The 17,764-nt window shown below is 45.2% G+C and overlaps 1 protein-coding gene across 1 annotated transcript in view; it reads left to right on the forward strand.

Moving 5' to 3' along the window:
• DNAH2 (dynein axonemal heavy chain 2) overlaps positions 1–17,764 on the forward strand; it is a 391,751-nt gene that overhangs the window by 44,052 nt on the left and 329,935 nt on the right. Inside the window, exons 6-7 of the mRNA XM_073623723.1 lie at positions 414–652; positions 4,037–4,228. Coding sequence (XP_073479824.1) covers positions 414–652; positions 4,037–4,228 — 431 coding nt within the window. The remainder of the gene's footprint in view (positions 1–413; positions 653–4,036; positions 4,229–17,764) is intronic.

Genomic DNA, 17,764 nt, shown 5'->3' on the forward strand with positions numbered 1-17,764 from the left:
GCAGAGAAATGAAGCAGCAGATAGAAATGACACTTAATGCTCTAAATTGAGACAAGCACATACTATGGTTTACAACCACTTTAAGTGAACATGTTGCTCTGCCCTGCATGGGCTAAGCACATGTTTAATTTGAGAGTGGTGATTCAGAGTCTTATAGATGCTCATTCCTGACTGCTTTGGGCCTATTGTAGCACCTTGTGGGAAAAACAAAGTGGTACGTGGCACAAGGTCTGGACCCTACTGGTAGATTGAGCTTAATGCATATGATTATTCTGCATGTGGTCCTCATCCACAGGCCTACAGCCTTCACCATACTTTTCATGTATGGGCTAATGTGTCACTTAGATATGTAATTGGTTTGTTTGTTCATTCCTTGAGAAGCTCTTTAAGTAAATTTGTTTCCACTCTCCTAGTTACCATGGTGCATTGGACCCGCCAGATCAAAGAGTTTCTGAGAGCCAAGGAAGCAGTGGAGATGGGTGAGAGCTTAGGTCCTCTAGAGGTGATTGAATTTTGGAGAGAACAATGCACTGACCTCTCTGGAATCAGCAAGCAGCTGGATAAGCCCGGAGTCAAACACATCGAGCACATCCTAAAGATGGCAAAGTCATCCTATGTGGAACCTTTCCAAAATATGTCCCAGCAGATCCAGGTGAGAGAAAACCACTGACTCTGAATTTAAGATCTAGCGTAACAGTCTGTTTTTTGGTCTCCAAGTCTCCTTCCTCATTTAGTTTTCTAAAGCCCTTATTCCCATGAGTGTCCCATGGGAGTGGACAGAGCTGACAGGCAGGGAGGGGAGGGGGGAGAGGACAGAGGAGGAAGGGGGGGGACGGAGCAGGGCTGCGAATGACGGAGGGAGAGAGCCGGCGGGTCACGTGAGCGCTGAGCGGTGCTCTGAAAAAGGCTATATAGCTGCATTTTTTTATAATGCACAGACACAGAAGCAGATTACATTAAACAGAGAGGATACTGTAAAAATTGAACAGTAATTTCAGCAGCAGGAAGGGGGCGGACACGGAGCTGACAGGCAGGGAGGGGAGAATGGGGAGAGGATGGAGGGGAGCACAGAAGAGGACAGAGATGAGAGCGGATGACGGAGGCACGTAAACTGACCACGGTGTCAGGGCTCAGCAGCCATGATGCACCGTGGTCAGTTTACAGGGAGGGGGGTATAGCCAGACAGGATCAGCCAGGTATTTGGTGTTACAGGGGGCCAAATGACACAGCACAAGCATTGTGCTGTATATTATACTTACAAACACGTTAACAACCACTTTAAGGTTTATTTCTGCCTTAAAGCCGATGTTTAAAAAAAACATCAGCACAAGGGACATTACCATCAATGTAGTGTGTCCCATGTGCTGCTGTCATCTGGTATATTAGAAATCACCCCACCACCACTGTCATAATTTTCCGGTGCAGTGGGGGTTAATAGAACTGAGGGAGCTATGACAGGCACTCATCAAGAGTGCCCGACAATGCCCACCCTTTCCACCTCCCTCCTCCATTCATAGAAGCTATACTATTGCATATTCTATGGATGAAAAATGATCTATGAATGGAGGATGGGTAGATGTGTAAAAGGTCCACCACCTCCATATAGATTATGTTTTATTCATAGAAGCTGTAGTACAGCTTCTATGAATGGAGGAGCTGGGCGGACTGTCAAAACGCCCTCATTTCTATTAACCCCTGCTGCACTGGAAGATTACAGTGCCATGGGTGAGGGAAGCCTTGGAGGAAGAAGATGTCTTCTAAACCAGATGATTGCAGCACAAGGGACCCATCACACTGATAGTACTTAATGTCCCTTGTGCTTATTTTTTTTAAAACAAACTTGGGCTTCAGTACATCACCAAATCCATTTTTTAAATGCAAGCACTATATAAGCACATGAATCACAAGTATCAGCCTCTTGTAGTCCATCGTACAGCAGAGCTCAAACTGTGAGAGGTAAAAACCGAAAGAGAGAGCAGAATGACATGGAGATGAGCTCATCAGTCTGCTACTTCTCTTTTCACTGTCCAATCACAAGCTGAGGGAGGGACAATGCATTAAATTAAGACAAGTGCAGCAGAGAATAATCAGGACAGGACTGAGTTATGTGAGAGAGAGCTGTGTAAAACTCAGAACTGGATGGACATAAATACAAATCTATTGTCAGGTCAAACAGGTCTCATATACTGTATGTATTTCATCTTAGTATTTGTCTGGAGTTCAGCTTTAACAGTTTTGCTGGAATGGACAAATATAGAATAAAGCAGGCCATACATGGGTCGAATTTCAAAAGAATTTTCTTTTGAAAATCTTATCCAAGAATTTTCGTTCATATTTCGCACCATTAGTGGGCTGCAGCAACAGCCGATTTTCATGCGGAAATCAAATTTGAGTAATTGGACATGTTGGAATTTTTATGAAAAACTAACAATTTTCTAATCAATGATGGGAGAATCGTGCGAGAAATGTAATTGAAAAAAAAATGCGCATGTGCAAGAAAAGAAAATTCCCGGAAAGAAAAGAAGATTCCCAGCCACGAAAATTATTTTCTATAGCAACATGAGGTGAAATTGAAGGCTTGGTTGGCCGAATTTCGAAATCAATGGTGGCACCATTGGATCACAAAACTCACAAATTTTCTGATTTTCAAAAGAAAATTCTTTCGAAATTCGACCATGTATGGCCAACCTTACAGAAGGGAATGATGTACTTGTGTTTTTTTCTGGAGAAAATGCTGATTTTATCTCCCTCCAGTCTTGATCACATGACCAGAGGTCAAAGTTTTAGATCATGGGATTTATAGTAAAGGGGAGTGTCAAAGCTTTGATTGGTAGAACCTCCCCTCCAGCAAAGGTCATGTGAAAGAATTTTTTTGGTCCCGTGTGACCATCACTGGAAACACCTGAATTGGCATTATTTTCAGGAGATCTAAGTATTTCAGCCCTTCTGTTATTCTTTAGTATCCATCCCGAGGGGAACATTTACACAGTGTTAAAGAAAACCTGGATCATGGTCCGGTCAGTCTTAAGCAAAGTCTAAAATGTCAGTGAGTTCAACTTCAGCTTAAATTATTTTTTAGCTTTGGATCTCGTGAGGAAAGGCCAGAACCTCTTTACCTTTTCCAGGCTTTTAGTGTATTTTTGAGATCATCAAGGAGATCTCCCTTCACTTCCGGAGTTGGTGACAATGCTGTGATCAGACCAGGAAGTCTGTTGGTGATAGTGGTTCCAGCCTTCCTCACCACACTAAAAAAACTCTCCTCAGTATGGCCCAAAGAGAGACAGGTGTCCTCTATATATGGCCAGGGTCATGATCTGGGGGTGGTCTTCATTAGGTGTGTACTCATCTCACTGGTGCATCAGGTGATGGAGCACTAAACCCTACATGCTCTGCTGCTACCTTTTATTGCTTTGAGTCTGGTGATATGGTAAATAATGTCTTATACATTACATTTGCTTTTCCGTATTTGCTCCGCTGACGTTGGTACATTTGTATTGATGCTTGTTTTACTACTTGTAAAATTTTCAAACTTTTCAATAAATATTGTGAAAGTAAAAAAAAAAGTGACAGAGATCCTAACTCTTTCTGCTCATATCCAAAATGCTAAAAATGGATTGGAAATACATCATGAATTTTTATATAGAAGATGGCTTATTTACAAATATTTCACTACTGCATACTGTATGTATTTCAGATGGGGGTGGGGTTTAGCTAAAGGAAGGGGAGCCTAACCTACAATTAGCCAGTAGTTGAGGCTCAATGTACCCCCAGGGTTTAGGATGCTTGCGGGTTCACCCGGGATCGATTTGATGACTAACACAGGTACTTGCAGGCACTTCACTGTTGACACCTTAGAGCAGAGGTAGACAAACTTTGGCTCTCCAGTCCATGGGACTTGTTTTTCCACAACAGCTGGGGGGGTCCATGTTTGCCTACCCCTGTCCTAGAGCATTGATAGGCCAGATCAAGTTAATGTAAATGATCATATTTCCTCTTTGCCTCACTAAATGATCCCAATGTGTTTCCTCTCTTGTAGGTTGTGTCTGCCCAGGCTCAGTCTAACCTCAGCTTTTTATCCATACTTCAAGAACCGTTTAAAGAGCTGATGTCCCTGAAACTCAAAAACATTCCTGAAAAATTACCTCATCTCCTCAACCTCGTCCGTATTATTTGGGTCAACTCGCCTTACTACAATACCCAAAAGCTCATTACCTCACTATTTCGCAAGGTAAATAGAAAATCAATAAATACCATCGTCTACATCAGCCCACATTTCCATTGAACCACAAATGAGCATATATGAGAATAATATACAGTAAATATACAATCCTACATTACCATAAACAAGCAGGCTTACTTCTAAAAGTTGTGTTTTCTCACTTATTTAGCTTTTACTCCATCTGAACAGAATTCTAGGCTCACTTTTTGACTTCATATTGAAAACACATGCCATCTTCTGCGTGTTATGCCGCGAACACACGAGCGGACTTTACGGCAGACTTGGTCCGGCGGACCGGAGTCCGTGGGATAATTCCATCGTGTGTGGGCTCCAGCGGACTTTTTTTCCCCAAAAGTTCGACGGACCTACAAATGAAACATGTTTCAAATCTTTCCGACGGACTCGAGTGCTAGTCCGACGGACAAAGACCAACGCTAGGGCAACTATTGTGTACTGGCTATGAACTCCCTTGTTTTAGTCCGGTCGTACGTCATCACATACGAATCCATCGGACTTTGGTTGATCGTGTGTAGGCAAGTCCGTTCATTCGGAAAGTCCGTCAAAGTCCGCCAGACCTAGTCCGTCAAAGTCCGCCCGTGTGTACGCGGCATAACAGTATCACATAACCAGGCCCTCTGGTCAGGGGTAGATCCTCTGTCAGGTTTTTACTTCTGTGTCCCAGTTGGGAAGATTCACCATCTATTAAAATTTTAAGTTGTTACTAGAGATGTGCACAACAGAAAAAATTGGTTGTTTCGGATTTGTAGGTTAAATTAATTTTGTTCATCATATTCGTTATGTTAGAATGATTCCTTTTCAGAATTTGTTTTGTATATTTGGATTAGTTTCGTATATTCGTTTTTTTTTCAAATCTATTTGAAATTCAATTTTATCTGGAATTCAAATTTATCCGAAATATGAATGTATTCAATTCAATTTTATCTGGAATTCAAATTTATCCGAAATATGAATGTATTCCAAATTTGAATTGTGGAAGATGGCTGTATTTGTTCTATTTTATTCTGTTTTTAATCGATTCTATTTTTCTATTCTATGCTCCTCTGTTCCATTTTCTATTCTATTCTGTTTTATTCTATTCTATTTTATTCTATTATTTTCTATCCTATTCCTTTATTTTCTGTTTCATTCTATTCTTTCTATTCTTTTCTAGCCTATTCCTTTATTTTCTGTTCTATTCTATTCTCTTTTGTTCTGTTCTATTCTGTTTAATTATTTTATGTTTTATTCTATTTTCTAGTCTTTTATTTTCTATTCTATTGTTTTTTATTCTGTTTTTTATTCTATTCCATTATTTTATTTTCTATTCTAGTCTATTCTATTTGTTTCCATTCTTTTGTAATCTATTCTATTCGGCAGCCTAAGAAGGAATCCTCATTTTATTTCACTTTTATACCTTACTGTATTTATTGCAATTTGTTTCTATTTCAAATTCATTTTCATAATGAAACAATTTGCACATGTCTAGTTGTCACCAGAACAGGAATCCTGGCCCGTGTCTCTGGGTAAATACTTCCAGTGGGTGACCAAGATTCTTTTGAAGATCACTTATCGATGGTGTTTTCAATGTGGATGAACATTTTCCACAGATATTCACTGGAGGTGTAGTGTGATTTATGGCCACATTTTTTTTAAATATATCTACCCTATACTGGACACATACTTAGAGTGGAGTTTTTTTAGAAGTATGTTTTTATTTAAATTCACTATATTTATTATACTTTTGATTGATAACTATTTGTTCTTCAGGTGGTTAGGAGTGTGGTAGCTTTGTACTGTATTGTATTGTATTTTTTCTTTTACTATTTTTACCAATATATTTCTTATTATTTTACAATTGAGGCCTATCAGAAGGAACCTTTTAGGATATTCATATTATAGTTGTAAAAGGTGAGGATCTCAATTATGTTGCAGATAATAGGGGTTCCACTGGTTCAGTTCTACTAGCATCAGAACTGGAATAGGGCAACAATCGGTCACCTGTTTCTGTCACAACAGTCTAATGCTTGGCATAGATGGGTCTTTTTTTTTTTAAATGAACCTATTCCCCCATCCACACCAGCGAGGTGGATGGGGGAATCTTCCCTAATGCGCTATTGTTTTCTGACAGCGGGGACTCCTCCGCTGTCAGTATACACTGATCAGTGCTGCAGCCAATCAGCTGCAGTCGCTGATCGAACAAAAATGTTCCAACATTCCCATTTGAATGAAGTTGATTGTTAGATTAACAAGTGTTGAAGAGGAACAGCCATAGACGGATTAAAATTCTGAATCTGACACATTTTGATCCATATGGCCAGCTTTAGAGTGGAATAACTTCACTTTGGAGAGATTTCCTCTCACTTTGTGGTATTTACAGGAGAGGAAGTAATGGGAAATCTCTTGAGTCCGAGAGGATTGGAGGCTGTTTTAGTTGCAAAGGGGGGGCAACTTCATATTAATGCCTGTGATTTTGGAAAGGGATGTCCAGTAAGCTGATATGGGTGTAATGGTCAGGTGTCCACACGTTCACATTATGTATATTTTTTTTTCAAATAACAGTTTTATTATTGTTATCATTCTTGGTTGCGATACAGAATAAAGGAGCATGGAAAGTTGTAAATATTATTCAACATATCTTATCCACAATCAAACATATACTTATGATATAGAGGTTTTGAAATCATATTATGTTTCAAAGATATATCATTGTTTAACTGCTAGCAATTCCTTTTGTAAATAGAGAATGTTAATTCAATTACATTAATGTAGAATAATGCCTATGAGAATTCAAATCTTTAATAACTGTATTGTAGAAGAATGAGTAGAAGGAAAGGAAGAGAGAAAGAGGGAGAGGGGGGGGGAAATGTAAAGTAGGCCATCTGAGTAAGGTTGGTACCTGGTCATGGTGGGTCCTCCCGGAGATGCCACAGCTCCCATACCCCATTGTGTGCCTCCAATCTGTCCTGCATTCTAGCCGTCATTCTCTCCATCAGTTCAACATCTTTAATTCTGGAGTAAAGATCTTCAGGAGAGGGTGGGGAACGGCGTTTCCAGTTTAGGGCTACTAGACATCTGGCTGCTGTGAGTATATGCCTTACTAGTTTCTTATATGGTGTGCGAAGCTTGAGTGGTGATAATCCTAGAAAAAAGAACTTTGGAGAAGCTCGAACCTGCAGTTCCAAAAGGTGGGACAATAGATGCTGGACCTTATCCCAAAAGGGGACAATCAGTGGACACTCCCAGTAGATATGTATGAGGGTGCCCCTTGCTCCCTGACATCGCCAACACCGGTCTGAGGTAGTGGGGAAAATTGCATGGAGTACATCTGGGGTCATATACCAGAAGAACAAAATTTTGTATGCATTTTTCTTATAAAGGGTGCACATTGAACTCTTTGCTGTTTGGTTCCAGATCGCCTGCCATTGTGCTAGAGGTAGTTCTTCTTCAAGGATTTTCTCCCATTTAAGCATGTATGAGTGTTTTCCCTGCTCCTCTAGGGAGATGGCATTTAGAATCTTATAAATTCCCGAAATGACACCTTTCTGTGTATTCCCCTCTAATATTATAGATTCAAAGGAGGATGGGGGAGAGAACTGCAGGTTCGAGGTTATAGTCAGTGCGTAGTGCCTAATTTGTAAATATCCGTAGAATGCCTGTTTTGGCAAATAGTATTTTGCTTGTAATTCTGAAAAAGATAATAATTTACGAGTTCTAGGTTCCACTATACTTCCGAAATGAAATAAGTTTCTAGAGGACCAAGGGTAAGACATCTGGTGTGTAAGGCTAGCTGGCACTTTAGGATTGCAGATAAAAGAGGTCAGTGGTGATCTTTCTGAGGACAATTTGTGAGGTCGGGCCAGTGTACGCCAAGTTCGTCGTAACAATGACATGGGGCCCAGCATCCGGCCGGGGGGCACCTCTGCCTCCGCACTCCATAGAAGGTTGTTCGGGTGTATTGGAGCTAGCCAAAGCTTTTCGATTTCGGTCCATTTATTATATGATTTTTGAGTGAACCATGAGGCTATCGCTCTTAATTGCGCAGCCTGATAATATTTAATAATATCAGGGAAAGCTAGTCCTCCCTCCCTGCGCGACGCCAGCATTACTGTCTTCGGTATCCTATGCCTTTTATAGTTCCAGACGAATTGGAGTAGGTCTGACTGGAGCTTTTTCAAGTGTTTAAGTGGTACAGGGATAGGAAGGGTTTGGAAAAGATATAGGAGCTTCGGGAGGATGGTCATCTTAATAGAGGCTAAAAGGGAGATATGATGCTTTTTCCACTGTGTCAGTAAAGCTCTGATAGAGCGGAAGAGGGGAGGGAAGTTTTCTTGGTATAGGGTGTCATATTTTGGGGTGATATAGGTCCCCAGGTACTTTAGAGCGGTCGTTTTCCAGTTGTAATGGAAGTTGGCTTTTAAAAGTGCGAGTTCGGCTTCAGGGATATGTAAAGGTAGGGCCTCTGATTTTAATGCATTGATTTTATAGCCTGAGAGAGCTCTAAAATTGTCTAATTCCCTATGTAGGACCGGGAGGGTGATATGAGGTTGGGTCAGTGTAAGGATAATGTCATCGGCAAATAGGGAAATCTTAAATTCCCTATCCCTAACCACTATCCCCCGTATGTCCGGATTGTTCCGGATCGAGGCGACCAAAGGTTCCATGCACAGTGCAAATAGTAAGGGCGACAGTGGGCACCCTAGTCTGGTGCCATTCGCCACCGAGAAAGGTGTGGAGAGTGCAAAGGGGGTTCTGACCTGTGAGGAGGGGTTGGAGTAGAGATGCCTGATCGCTCGCATAAAGGGTCCACAGAAGCCCATGTGGGTCAGAGTAGCGAACAGGAAGGGCCACCCCAAACGGTCAAAAGCCTTTTCGGCGTCAAGGCTCAGTAGCATGGAGGTGGATCCCTCCCTATCCGCCACGTCCACCAGGTCAATCACCCTTCTGGTGTTATCACTTGCTTGCCGCAGTGGGACAAACCCCACCTGATCCTTGTGGATCAGTGACGGAAGAATCATATTTAGGTGGTTAGATAAAAGCTTGGTGAAAATTTTCAGGTCCGAGTTCAGGAGTGCAATGGGTCTGTAATTGGCGCAGAGGGATGGATCTTTGTCTGGTTTGGGAATTAGGGTGATAAAGGATCTCTGCATGTCTACTGGGATTGGGGTGTCATGGAGGAAGGTATTAAACAGCTTACACATATAGGGAAGCAGCTGAGGGAGAAATGCCTTATAATATTCATAGGGAAAACCGTCTGGGCCAGGGGCTTTATGGGATGGTAGGTTTTTGACAGTCAGTTCTAATTCCTCTTCTGTTATCTGTGCATTAAGCGATAGCAGGTCAGATGATTGGAGATGTGGAATTCCACTTTGTTCCAAATATTGTCGTATCTTTTGAGTCAGGTCTGGAGAAGGAGGGTTACTGGGTATGTCGAGGCTGTTGTACAGGTCTTTGTAGAAGTCTGCAAAAGTTCGGGCAATGTCCACTGGGTGAGATAACAGCTGACCCTTTTTATTTTTAATCTGATTTGGGGATAGCATGTGGGTGCGTTCACGGAGTTTGTTGGCCAGAAGAGAGTGGGCCTTATTACCCTTATCATAAAACATTTGTTTTAGTCTGGTCAGGGCCCTCTCTACCTGACCTAAGGCCAGGTCCCTAAGAGTCATACGAAGGTTAGTTATTTTTTTAAGTAAAGGTATTGTGGGGTTAGTTTGGAGCTTGTGTTCCAGTACTCTAAGTTCTTTTTCCGCTTTCACTTTTGCAGTTAGGGTGTCTTTTTTTAGCGCTGTGGAGAGCGCTATACATTTACCTCGGAGAACCGCCTTATGGGCTTCCCAGAGTGTGGTAGATGAGACCTCCTGGTTATTATTCTCTTTGAAATAGAGTTGTAGAGTGGAATTTAATTCTGTCAGTGAGGGCTGGTGTTGGAGGAGGAAGGTATTAAGCTTCCAATTATAAGGCCTACGGAAGGCAGTGCCAAGGTCTATGGTGAGCAGGATAGGGGCATGGTCAGACCATGAAATCGGGAGAATTTGAGCCTTGCGGGTGAGCTGTAGAGTGTGGTTATTAACAAAAAAGTAATCTATCCTGGAGTGAGTGCGATGAGGGGCTGAGTAGAACGTGTACTGTCGATCGCCTGGACGGAGAGCCCTCCACGCGTCAAAGAGCGCATATCGTCTGGAGATTTGCCTGAATAGTCTCGAGTCTCTGAGTACTCTGGGCGAGGTTGTTTGGGGCCCACCGTCTGGCGATCTGTGTAAGATGAGTGGGTAAGATTGAAGTCGCCCCCTATTACAAGAACCTTAGGTGTTGTTTTAAAGAGGCGGGCATACACCCTGGACAGAAAACTGTGCTGTTTGACATTCGGGGCATACAAAGTGCATAGGGTAATGTCCTGTGACTGCCATTGTCCCTGTAGGATTATAAAGTGGCCATGTGGGTCGCAATGCTGGGTCACGCAGGTGAAGGGGGCCCCCCTCTTAATAAGTATGGCCACTCCTGCCTTTTTATGGGTGCCCGAAGCCATATAGATCTGAGAGTAGTGCCTGGAGGCGAACGCAAAGGAGCCCCCCCTATCATAGTGGGTCTCCTGGACCATAATAATATCAGCCCCTGACTGTCTGAATTCCCTCAGTGCCAGATGTCTTTTTTTATTGGAGTTTAATCCATGTACATTTAGTGAGAGTATCTTAGCCATGGTAATGTGTGCGGTGGTGTGAGTAGACGCTCACCTGATGTTGATGCACCAGCATTCAGGACTGGGGCTCGGGGCAGGCACTCTCCGGGAGGAGACCAGGACCCTGCACGGTGATTGCTGGGTAGGTTTGGTGATGGCTGGATAGAAAAGGAAGGAGGATAGTCAGAAAGAGAGAAAAACACTGTTAGTGTGTAAGGAACATGGAGAACATACATTCCTAATAAACCTTTATAGGCCAACAGGCCCAGGTCTGGACGGATTCCCCTGAGCCCCCCCACCCCAGGAAAGAGGAGTGGGAAGGGGCACCCGGGAGCCCGTAGCCAGCCAAAAACAACTATTCTACAGCACATAGTCTACGACCTTGCGCTGATATCTATCTAAATATCAGGAGGGGGGTGGTAGTGAACGGAGTTTATACCTATCTCTCCGGAGCTCATCTGAGTTAAGCCCTAGGTGATAAAGTAAAATTCAGCATGGGGGGTCAATCTTGGGGGTCCTAAGCTGAAGTTGCTTAAAACAAACTAAAGTAAACTGCAGTCTAACTGGGTATATATATTGAGCCTAAGTGCTCAGGTCCTGCAGATATAAAGAGTCACAGTAGTTGCATCTCAGCGGTTCTTTTGCTTGGTGGGCTTGCATTGCGGGTCAGAGTCCCGGGACCGGTTGGAGGGAGGCATTCTCTGCCAAATTGTAGGCGGCGGTGGTGGGGTTGCTACAATGTCCCAGTCCGGTAGCTTTGGTGCCGGGATTTCAAGAATGTTACAAAAGGTGCGCAGATCTTCTGGATACCTCATTACCGTGGATTTGCCCTGGTGTTTTGCCGTGAGGCTGAAGGGGAAACCCCAACGGTAGGTGATGTTCTCTTTCTGCAGTAACTGTAGTAGCGGCTGGAGAAGTCTGCGTTTTTGCAGGGTGATCCAGGAGAGGTCTGGGTAAAGTTGTATCTGGACATCATCAAAAGTCACTTTATGCGCCAAGCGTGCCCGCTTCATGATTTCTTCCTTGATGGGGTAGGAGCTGACTCTACAAATAATATCTCTCGGTTTAGCGGTGGCGCCTTTAGGGCGAATCGCTCTGTGAGCTCTGTCCATATCAATGTGTTTGTTAGGCGGCTCCCCAATTAAATTGTTAAAGACAGATTGTAGGATTGTTTGCAGGTCCTCGGGTCCCTCCGCTTCCGGGATGCCTCTCACTCGTATGTTGTTGCGGCGTCCCCGATTGTCCAGGTCTTCCACGTGTCTTTGCATATCTCTCAACATTTCTCTGTGGTCTGCTCCCTGGAGTTGTGTTCTATGGACCGCCAGTTTGGTTTCTTGTATCTCTTCTTCAGCCATTTCCATCCTGTCTGCCAGGTGTTTGAGCCCCGTTTGGAGTACTTGGATTTCCGTGCGGCAGGTGGATTTCACGTCTTCAATGAGTTGTCTGAAATCTTCCTTTGTGGGTATGGCTTGTAAATATGCTTGCCACTGAGGATGTAGAGGTGGATCCTTTGTGGTACCATAATGCTGGTTGGGCGATGATCTGCCAGGTGGAGTGGGATTGGGGTATGTGGTTCCCTTCTCCCAGTTTGATTGTGTTCCAGTTGCTGGGGAGTCCCATGGGTCTGACCAGGTTTCAGCCTGTCGCTGCTGGGGGGGACTTGTAGAGCTAGCCCCTGTTGGAAGTGAGGTCAGGGCTCCTGCCTTCTGTGCATATGAAGGTATGGAGGATGGGTGGTGTCTGGATGTGCTGGAGTCTCTGGAGTGAGATAACCTCTGCGCTTTAGGTGGAGGGGATGTGACCATGATGGCCCAGGCTCCATCTTGTGTTCCCTCAGGGAGCTGATGCGCTCTGGCAGGGGGGCCTGCAGGACTAGGTAGCGGTGGATAGTCCTGGGAGAGGTCTGAGGAGAGCAGGGATGCGGGGTCCTGGCTCTGGATCTGGGGGTCAGAAGCCGTTCGCAGCAGCCTTGGAAATGCTACTGAGCATTGTGTGTATGGCGGGGCGGAGTTAGGGAGCATGGCTAATGGCGGCCCATGTGTCTGTTCCATCTGGACGCCGGCGTGTGGGGAAGAACTCACCGCTTCGGTGTGAGGGATGCGCTCCTGGGAGATCGCCTCCTCCAGTGGAGGGTCCCCCGAGTGCTGGAGTCGGTCCGGAGCGGGCTGTGAGGCCTGAGAGGAGCTCCGGTGGTGAGGCGCGGAAGTGACCGGCGCCATGTTGGCCTCCTCGTTCCGAGATGCATCCGGCTGGGTAAAGAAGGAGCGGAGGTCTGTGGAGGCACCCGGAGGGGGATTCGATGATCCCCTGTATTTGGAGGAGCGGGTGGTCCGTGATTTGCCCATAAAACTGCGGATGATCGCCCCCAAGATTGCCTTTCTCGCTGCGGGCTCAGAGAGCAGGGAGATCAGGCTTCCATCTTGCTCGGCTTCCGGTCACCCACATTATGTATATTTGATAAACCTCTGAATGGCCCCTCTTGAGGGTAATTTTTTTTTTATAAATTCTGTTTATTGGTTTTATAAGCATATCATATAACATTTCGACGTGCCAACTTGGACATCATCCACCATAGGTCAACATGACCTCACACCTATCTAACAAAGACCTACTATCTAAAAAAAACCCAATTCCCCCCTCCCCCTACCCACGAACCACAGCTCGACACGATAACAGGATCTCTATTTTCCTATCAATAATCTAAGTGAAAAAGCTTATGTAATTATTCATATAATAACAGTCATATATGGCTCTAAAGGTAAGCTTTATGATACATAAGATCTCTAGAGAACATATTCGTCTAATTATATCACCTTCAGACAGTACCTTTCTTCCACTATCCCACTGTGGCACTAGACTGAAACCATGCTTGCCACACTCTATCAAATTTTTTCATACCACCTCTAGCTTCATACGTAGCTTTGTAATAAGGTAGCATAGAGTTCACTAGGCCCTTCCAGGATGAGATACTCGGTGCCTCTGGCTTTTTCGAGGCTAACAAAATAACTTTTCTGCCGTAAAATAGGAGTACATTTAACATTGTTCGCATGTCGCGTGTTGGTACTACATCACCCACTAGACCCAACAGACAAACCCTGACAGTCATTGGAATCGGTATTGATATTAAATCTGCTATACAAGATGTAATTTCAGCCCAAAATCTTTGGATATGGAGACAATGCCAAAAAATGTGGTCAGCATCCGCAGGTGAATGGGAACATCTCCAACACTCTGCTAATGCCGTAGGGAAAATCTTATTCAGCCTAGCTGGGGTATAGTAGCTTCTATGTAGGAATTTGAACTGGATCAACCTGTCCCTAGCGGACACCAGATGTTTAAATGGTTGGGTCCATAAATCGTCTCAGTCCTCCCCTTGCACATCCGGGACCTCCATCTCCCATCTCTCTCTGCATTTGGTGATTGCCAGTTGGGTTACCTTAAAAAATTCTTTGTAAGTTACCGAGAGAGGCTTGGCCAAGTCCCCATCTGCCAGTAACGTTTCAAGAGACGAGGGCAGGGACTCCACCCTCACCTCTCCAAACTGTACCTGGAAGGCATGTTGAACCTGCAGAAATCTGAACAGATACGAATTGGGAAGATCATGTCTCGACTGTAATTGGGAAAAGGTTAATAGTTCACCATAGGATGTTATATCTTTTAACGTTTTGATTCCTTTAACCGCCCAGATCATAGGATCTGGTAGGTTGTAGAACTGTGGCAATGTCCAGCACCATGAAATTGTAACCTCCCAGGGTCTGGAAATGCGTTGCACAAACCTTTCTTCAAGGCCTCCTGAAGATGTTTCATGAGTTCTGCAACCTCACCCTTGTAACGTGGATCAAGAAGGGTTGCAGTAATGATCCAGTAATGATCCCTCTCCTTGATACCACGAATCCTAGGGTCCTTTCGCAGGCTTTGCAGAATCAGGGAGGCCATGCAGCGTAAGTTTGCAGAGGCATTCAATTCTGAGTCCTCTGGGCCACTAAGGATCACATGATCTGTAGCTACCTCCTCCCAGCCAGGTACAACTCCTTGGGTTTCTGGGGACTGAAAACCATCCCTTGAAGACTACTGCTGAGTGTTATCCTCTACATCTATGCTGACACAATTCTCCTCCTCCTTTTCTTCCTGTGGGTTTGGCGGGCTCACAGGAATGCTATCTGGATAAAGGGAGCCTTGAGAGGTAAGGAAGTCCTCCTCTTCTTCCCGCTGTTCTGCCTCAAGTGCCCTGTCCATGATTCCACGAAGCGTGTGCTCCAACAGGAAGACTAGAGGGACAGTGTCCTTGATGCTTGCATTGTCGCTGCTCACCATCCTTGTGGCCCCCTCAGTTGGTGACAGGACAGTGCATGCATCCTTGATCATTAGTCACTGTCGTGGCGAAAAGAAGCCAAGCTCCCCTGACTCTGTCCTGGTGCCATACTCACACAGGTACTCATTGCTGGCCCTCTGCTGTGTGTGCAGCCACTGCAGCATTGCAACGTTGAATTCCACCTGGTGGGCATGTCACAAAGGAGGCGGTTGGTGGGCAAGTTGCATTCCCTTTGAAAGTCAGCCAGCCGAGCATTGTATGACCGGCGGAAATGACCACAGACTTTTCTGGCCTGCCTCAGGAGATCCTATAAGCCTGGGTACCTGTTCAAGAACCGCTGCACCACCAAATTCAGGATGTGTGCCAAACATGGAACGTGGGTCAAGAGAAGGTTGGTGCCATTGTCGAATACAACCATTCCTGGCTGGCATTGCATCAACCACCTCTCAGCCTGCCCCTGCAGAGCTGACAGAATCTCTTCTCCAGTGTGGCTCCTGTTCCCTAGGCAGACCAACTCAAGCACCGCATGGCATCTTTTAGCCTGATTGCTTGCGTAACCCCTTGAATGCTTACAGAGCACCGCTGGTTCAGAGGACAAATCTGCAGAAGAGGCCATAGAGGAGGAAGAAGAGGAGGAGGGGGTGGAGGAGAGAGCTGTGGCAGAATCGCTACTAGCATTTTGGAGGCATGGTGGCGGAACAAGCTCCAACAACACTGAACCCTGTCCTGCATCCTTCCCAGCTGCCAGCAGAGTTACCCAGTGCGCCGCGAAGGAACGGTAACGTCCCTGCCCATGCCTGCTGGACCATGAGTCAGCAGTAATATGCACCTTACTGCTGACCGCCCTGTCCAACAAGGCCAAAACATTGCCTTCCACATGCCGGTAGAGAGCCGGAATGGCCTTCCGTGAAAAGAAATGGCGTTTTGGAACCTGCCACTGAGGTACAGCACATTCCACAAATTCACAAAAGGGGGCAGTCTACCAGCTGAAAAGGCAGCAGTTGCAGTGCTAGCAATTTGGCCAAGCTAGCATTTAGACGCTGAGCATGTGGATGGCTGGGACTGAATTTCTTTTTACGGTTCAGCAACTGGGGTAGGGAAATTTGTCTGCTAAAACCAGATGGTGGTGTACTGCTAGCAGATTGGCTGCAAGTACTTATGCACCTTAGGCTGCACCTATTGCTATACCTTCATTCCTATCAGTGCAGGTTTTTGAGAGCACTGGAGGTATAGTAGGGTTGGAGATCCCAGGTGAGGAGCAAGGAGAAGTCCGCCTTTTTCTTTGATGTGGGTCTTTCAAGTGCTGTTGCCAACGGACTGCATGGCAGGTTGTCATATGTCTGGTCAAGCATGTGGTGCCCAAGCTGGTGCTGTTCTGGCCACGCTTGATCCGCTTCAGACATAGGTTGCAAACAGCAATGGTGCGATCTGCTGCACACGTGTCAAAAAAGGCCCACACCAAGGAACTTTTAAAAGTCAGTGGGGAGTCAGCAGCGCCCTGCACCTGCGGAGCTCTGCGGTGTAATGCAATAGGATGGCTGCCCTTATGCTGCCCCCCAGAGGACATCCTGCCTCGTTGGAGTTGTGCCTCCTCCTCTCAGGCACCCAAGTACAGTCAGTGACCTCATAATCCCCTCCCTCCTTGTCACTGGAGCAAACTTGGCAGTATGCTGCAGCTGAAGGAACACGACTGCCAGTTTCTTGTCCTTCTTGGGCACCCCCTCTCTCTAGGCTCACCTTACTCCCTTCCTCAACCTAGGAACCAACATTGGAGCCTTCAAATCGCTGCGCATCCTTCAGCAGCATGTACCCAACACTGTGGTTGAATAATTCTGGGGACTCCTCCCTACATGATGGTGGGGCTATGGAAGGAGTGACATTGGACAAGGAGCCGGTGGAATAGGCCGCTTTGGCAGCTGCATTGGAAGGCAATCTACTCTGAGCCTGGGTGACAGAGGATGAGGAGGATGAAGACGGCTTTGTTATCCACTCCACCAACTCTTCTGCATATTCTGGCTCAAAAACTCGGCCAGCAGCAGAAAAAAAGTACAAGCGTGCCCCCTGGCCACCTGCAGAGAATGCACCATGTCCAAGACCAGCACTGTTGACTGTAGACACAGAGGCTGCTTGCCCTCTTTTAGTGGCCTGTGAGCATCTGCCTCTACTTGGTGGCCTTCCGGACATGATGTTTATTTTGTTTTGCAACACCACACTACACTGTATTAGATACTGTGTACACCGCCTGCACTGTATTAGCAACTGTACTACGGCTGCACTGTATTGTGTACTGGGTACACCACCAGAAGTGTAGTAGAAACTGTACACACTGTATTAGATACTGTGTACACCGCCTGCACTGTATTAGAAACTGTACAATGGCTGCACTGTATTTTATACTGTGTACACTACCAGAAGTGTAGTAGAAACTGTACACGCTGTTTTAGATACCGTGTACACAGTCTGCACTGTATTAGCAACTGTACTACGGCTGCACTGTATTGTGTAAAGATATAATAAAGTATTTACTAAAATGTGAGGGGTGTACTCACTTTTGTGAGAT

The sequence above is a fragment of the Aquarana catesbeiana genome, linkage group LG03 (genome assembly GCF_042186555.1).
Source record: "Aquarana catesbeiana isolate 2022-GZ linkage group LG03, ASM4218655v1, whole genome shotgun sequence".
NCBI classification, from domain to species: domain Eukaryota; kingdom Metazoa; phylum Chordata; class Amphibia; order Anura; family Ranidae; genus Aquarana; species Aquarana catesbeiana.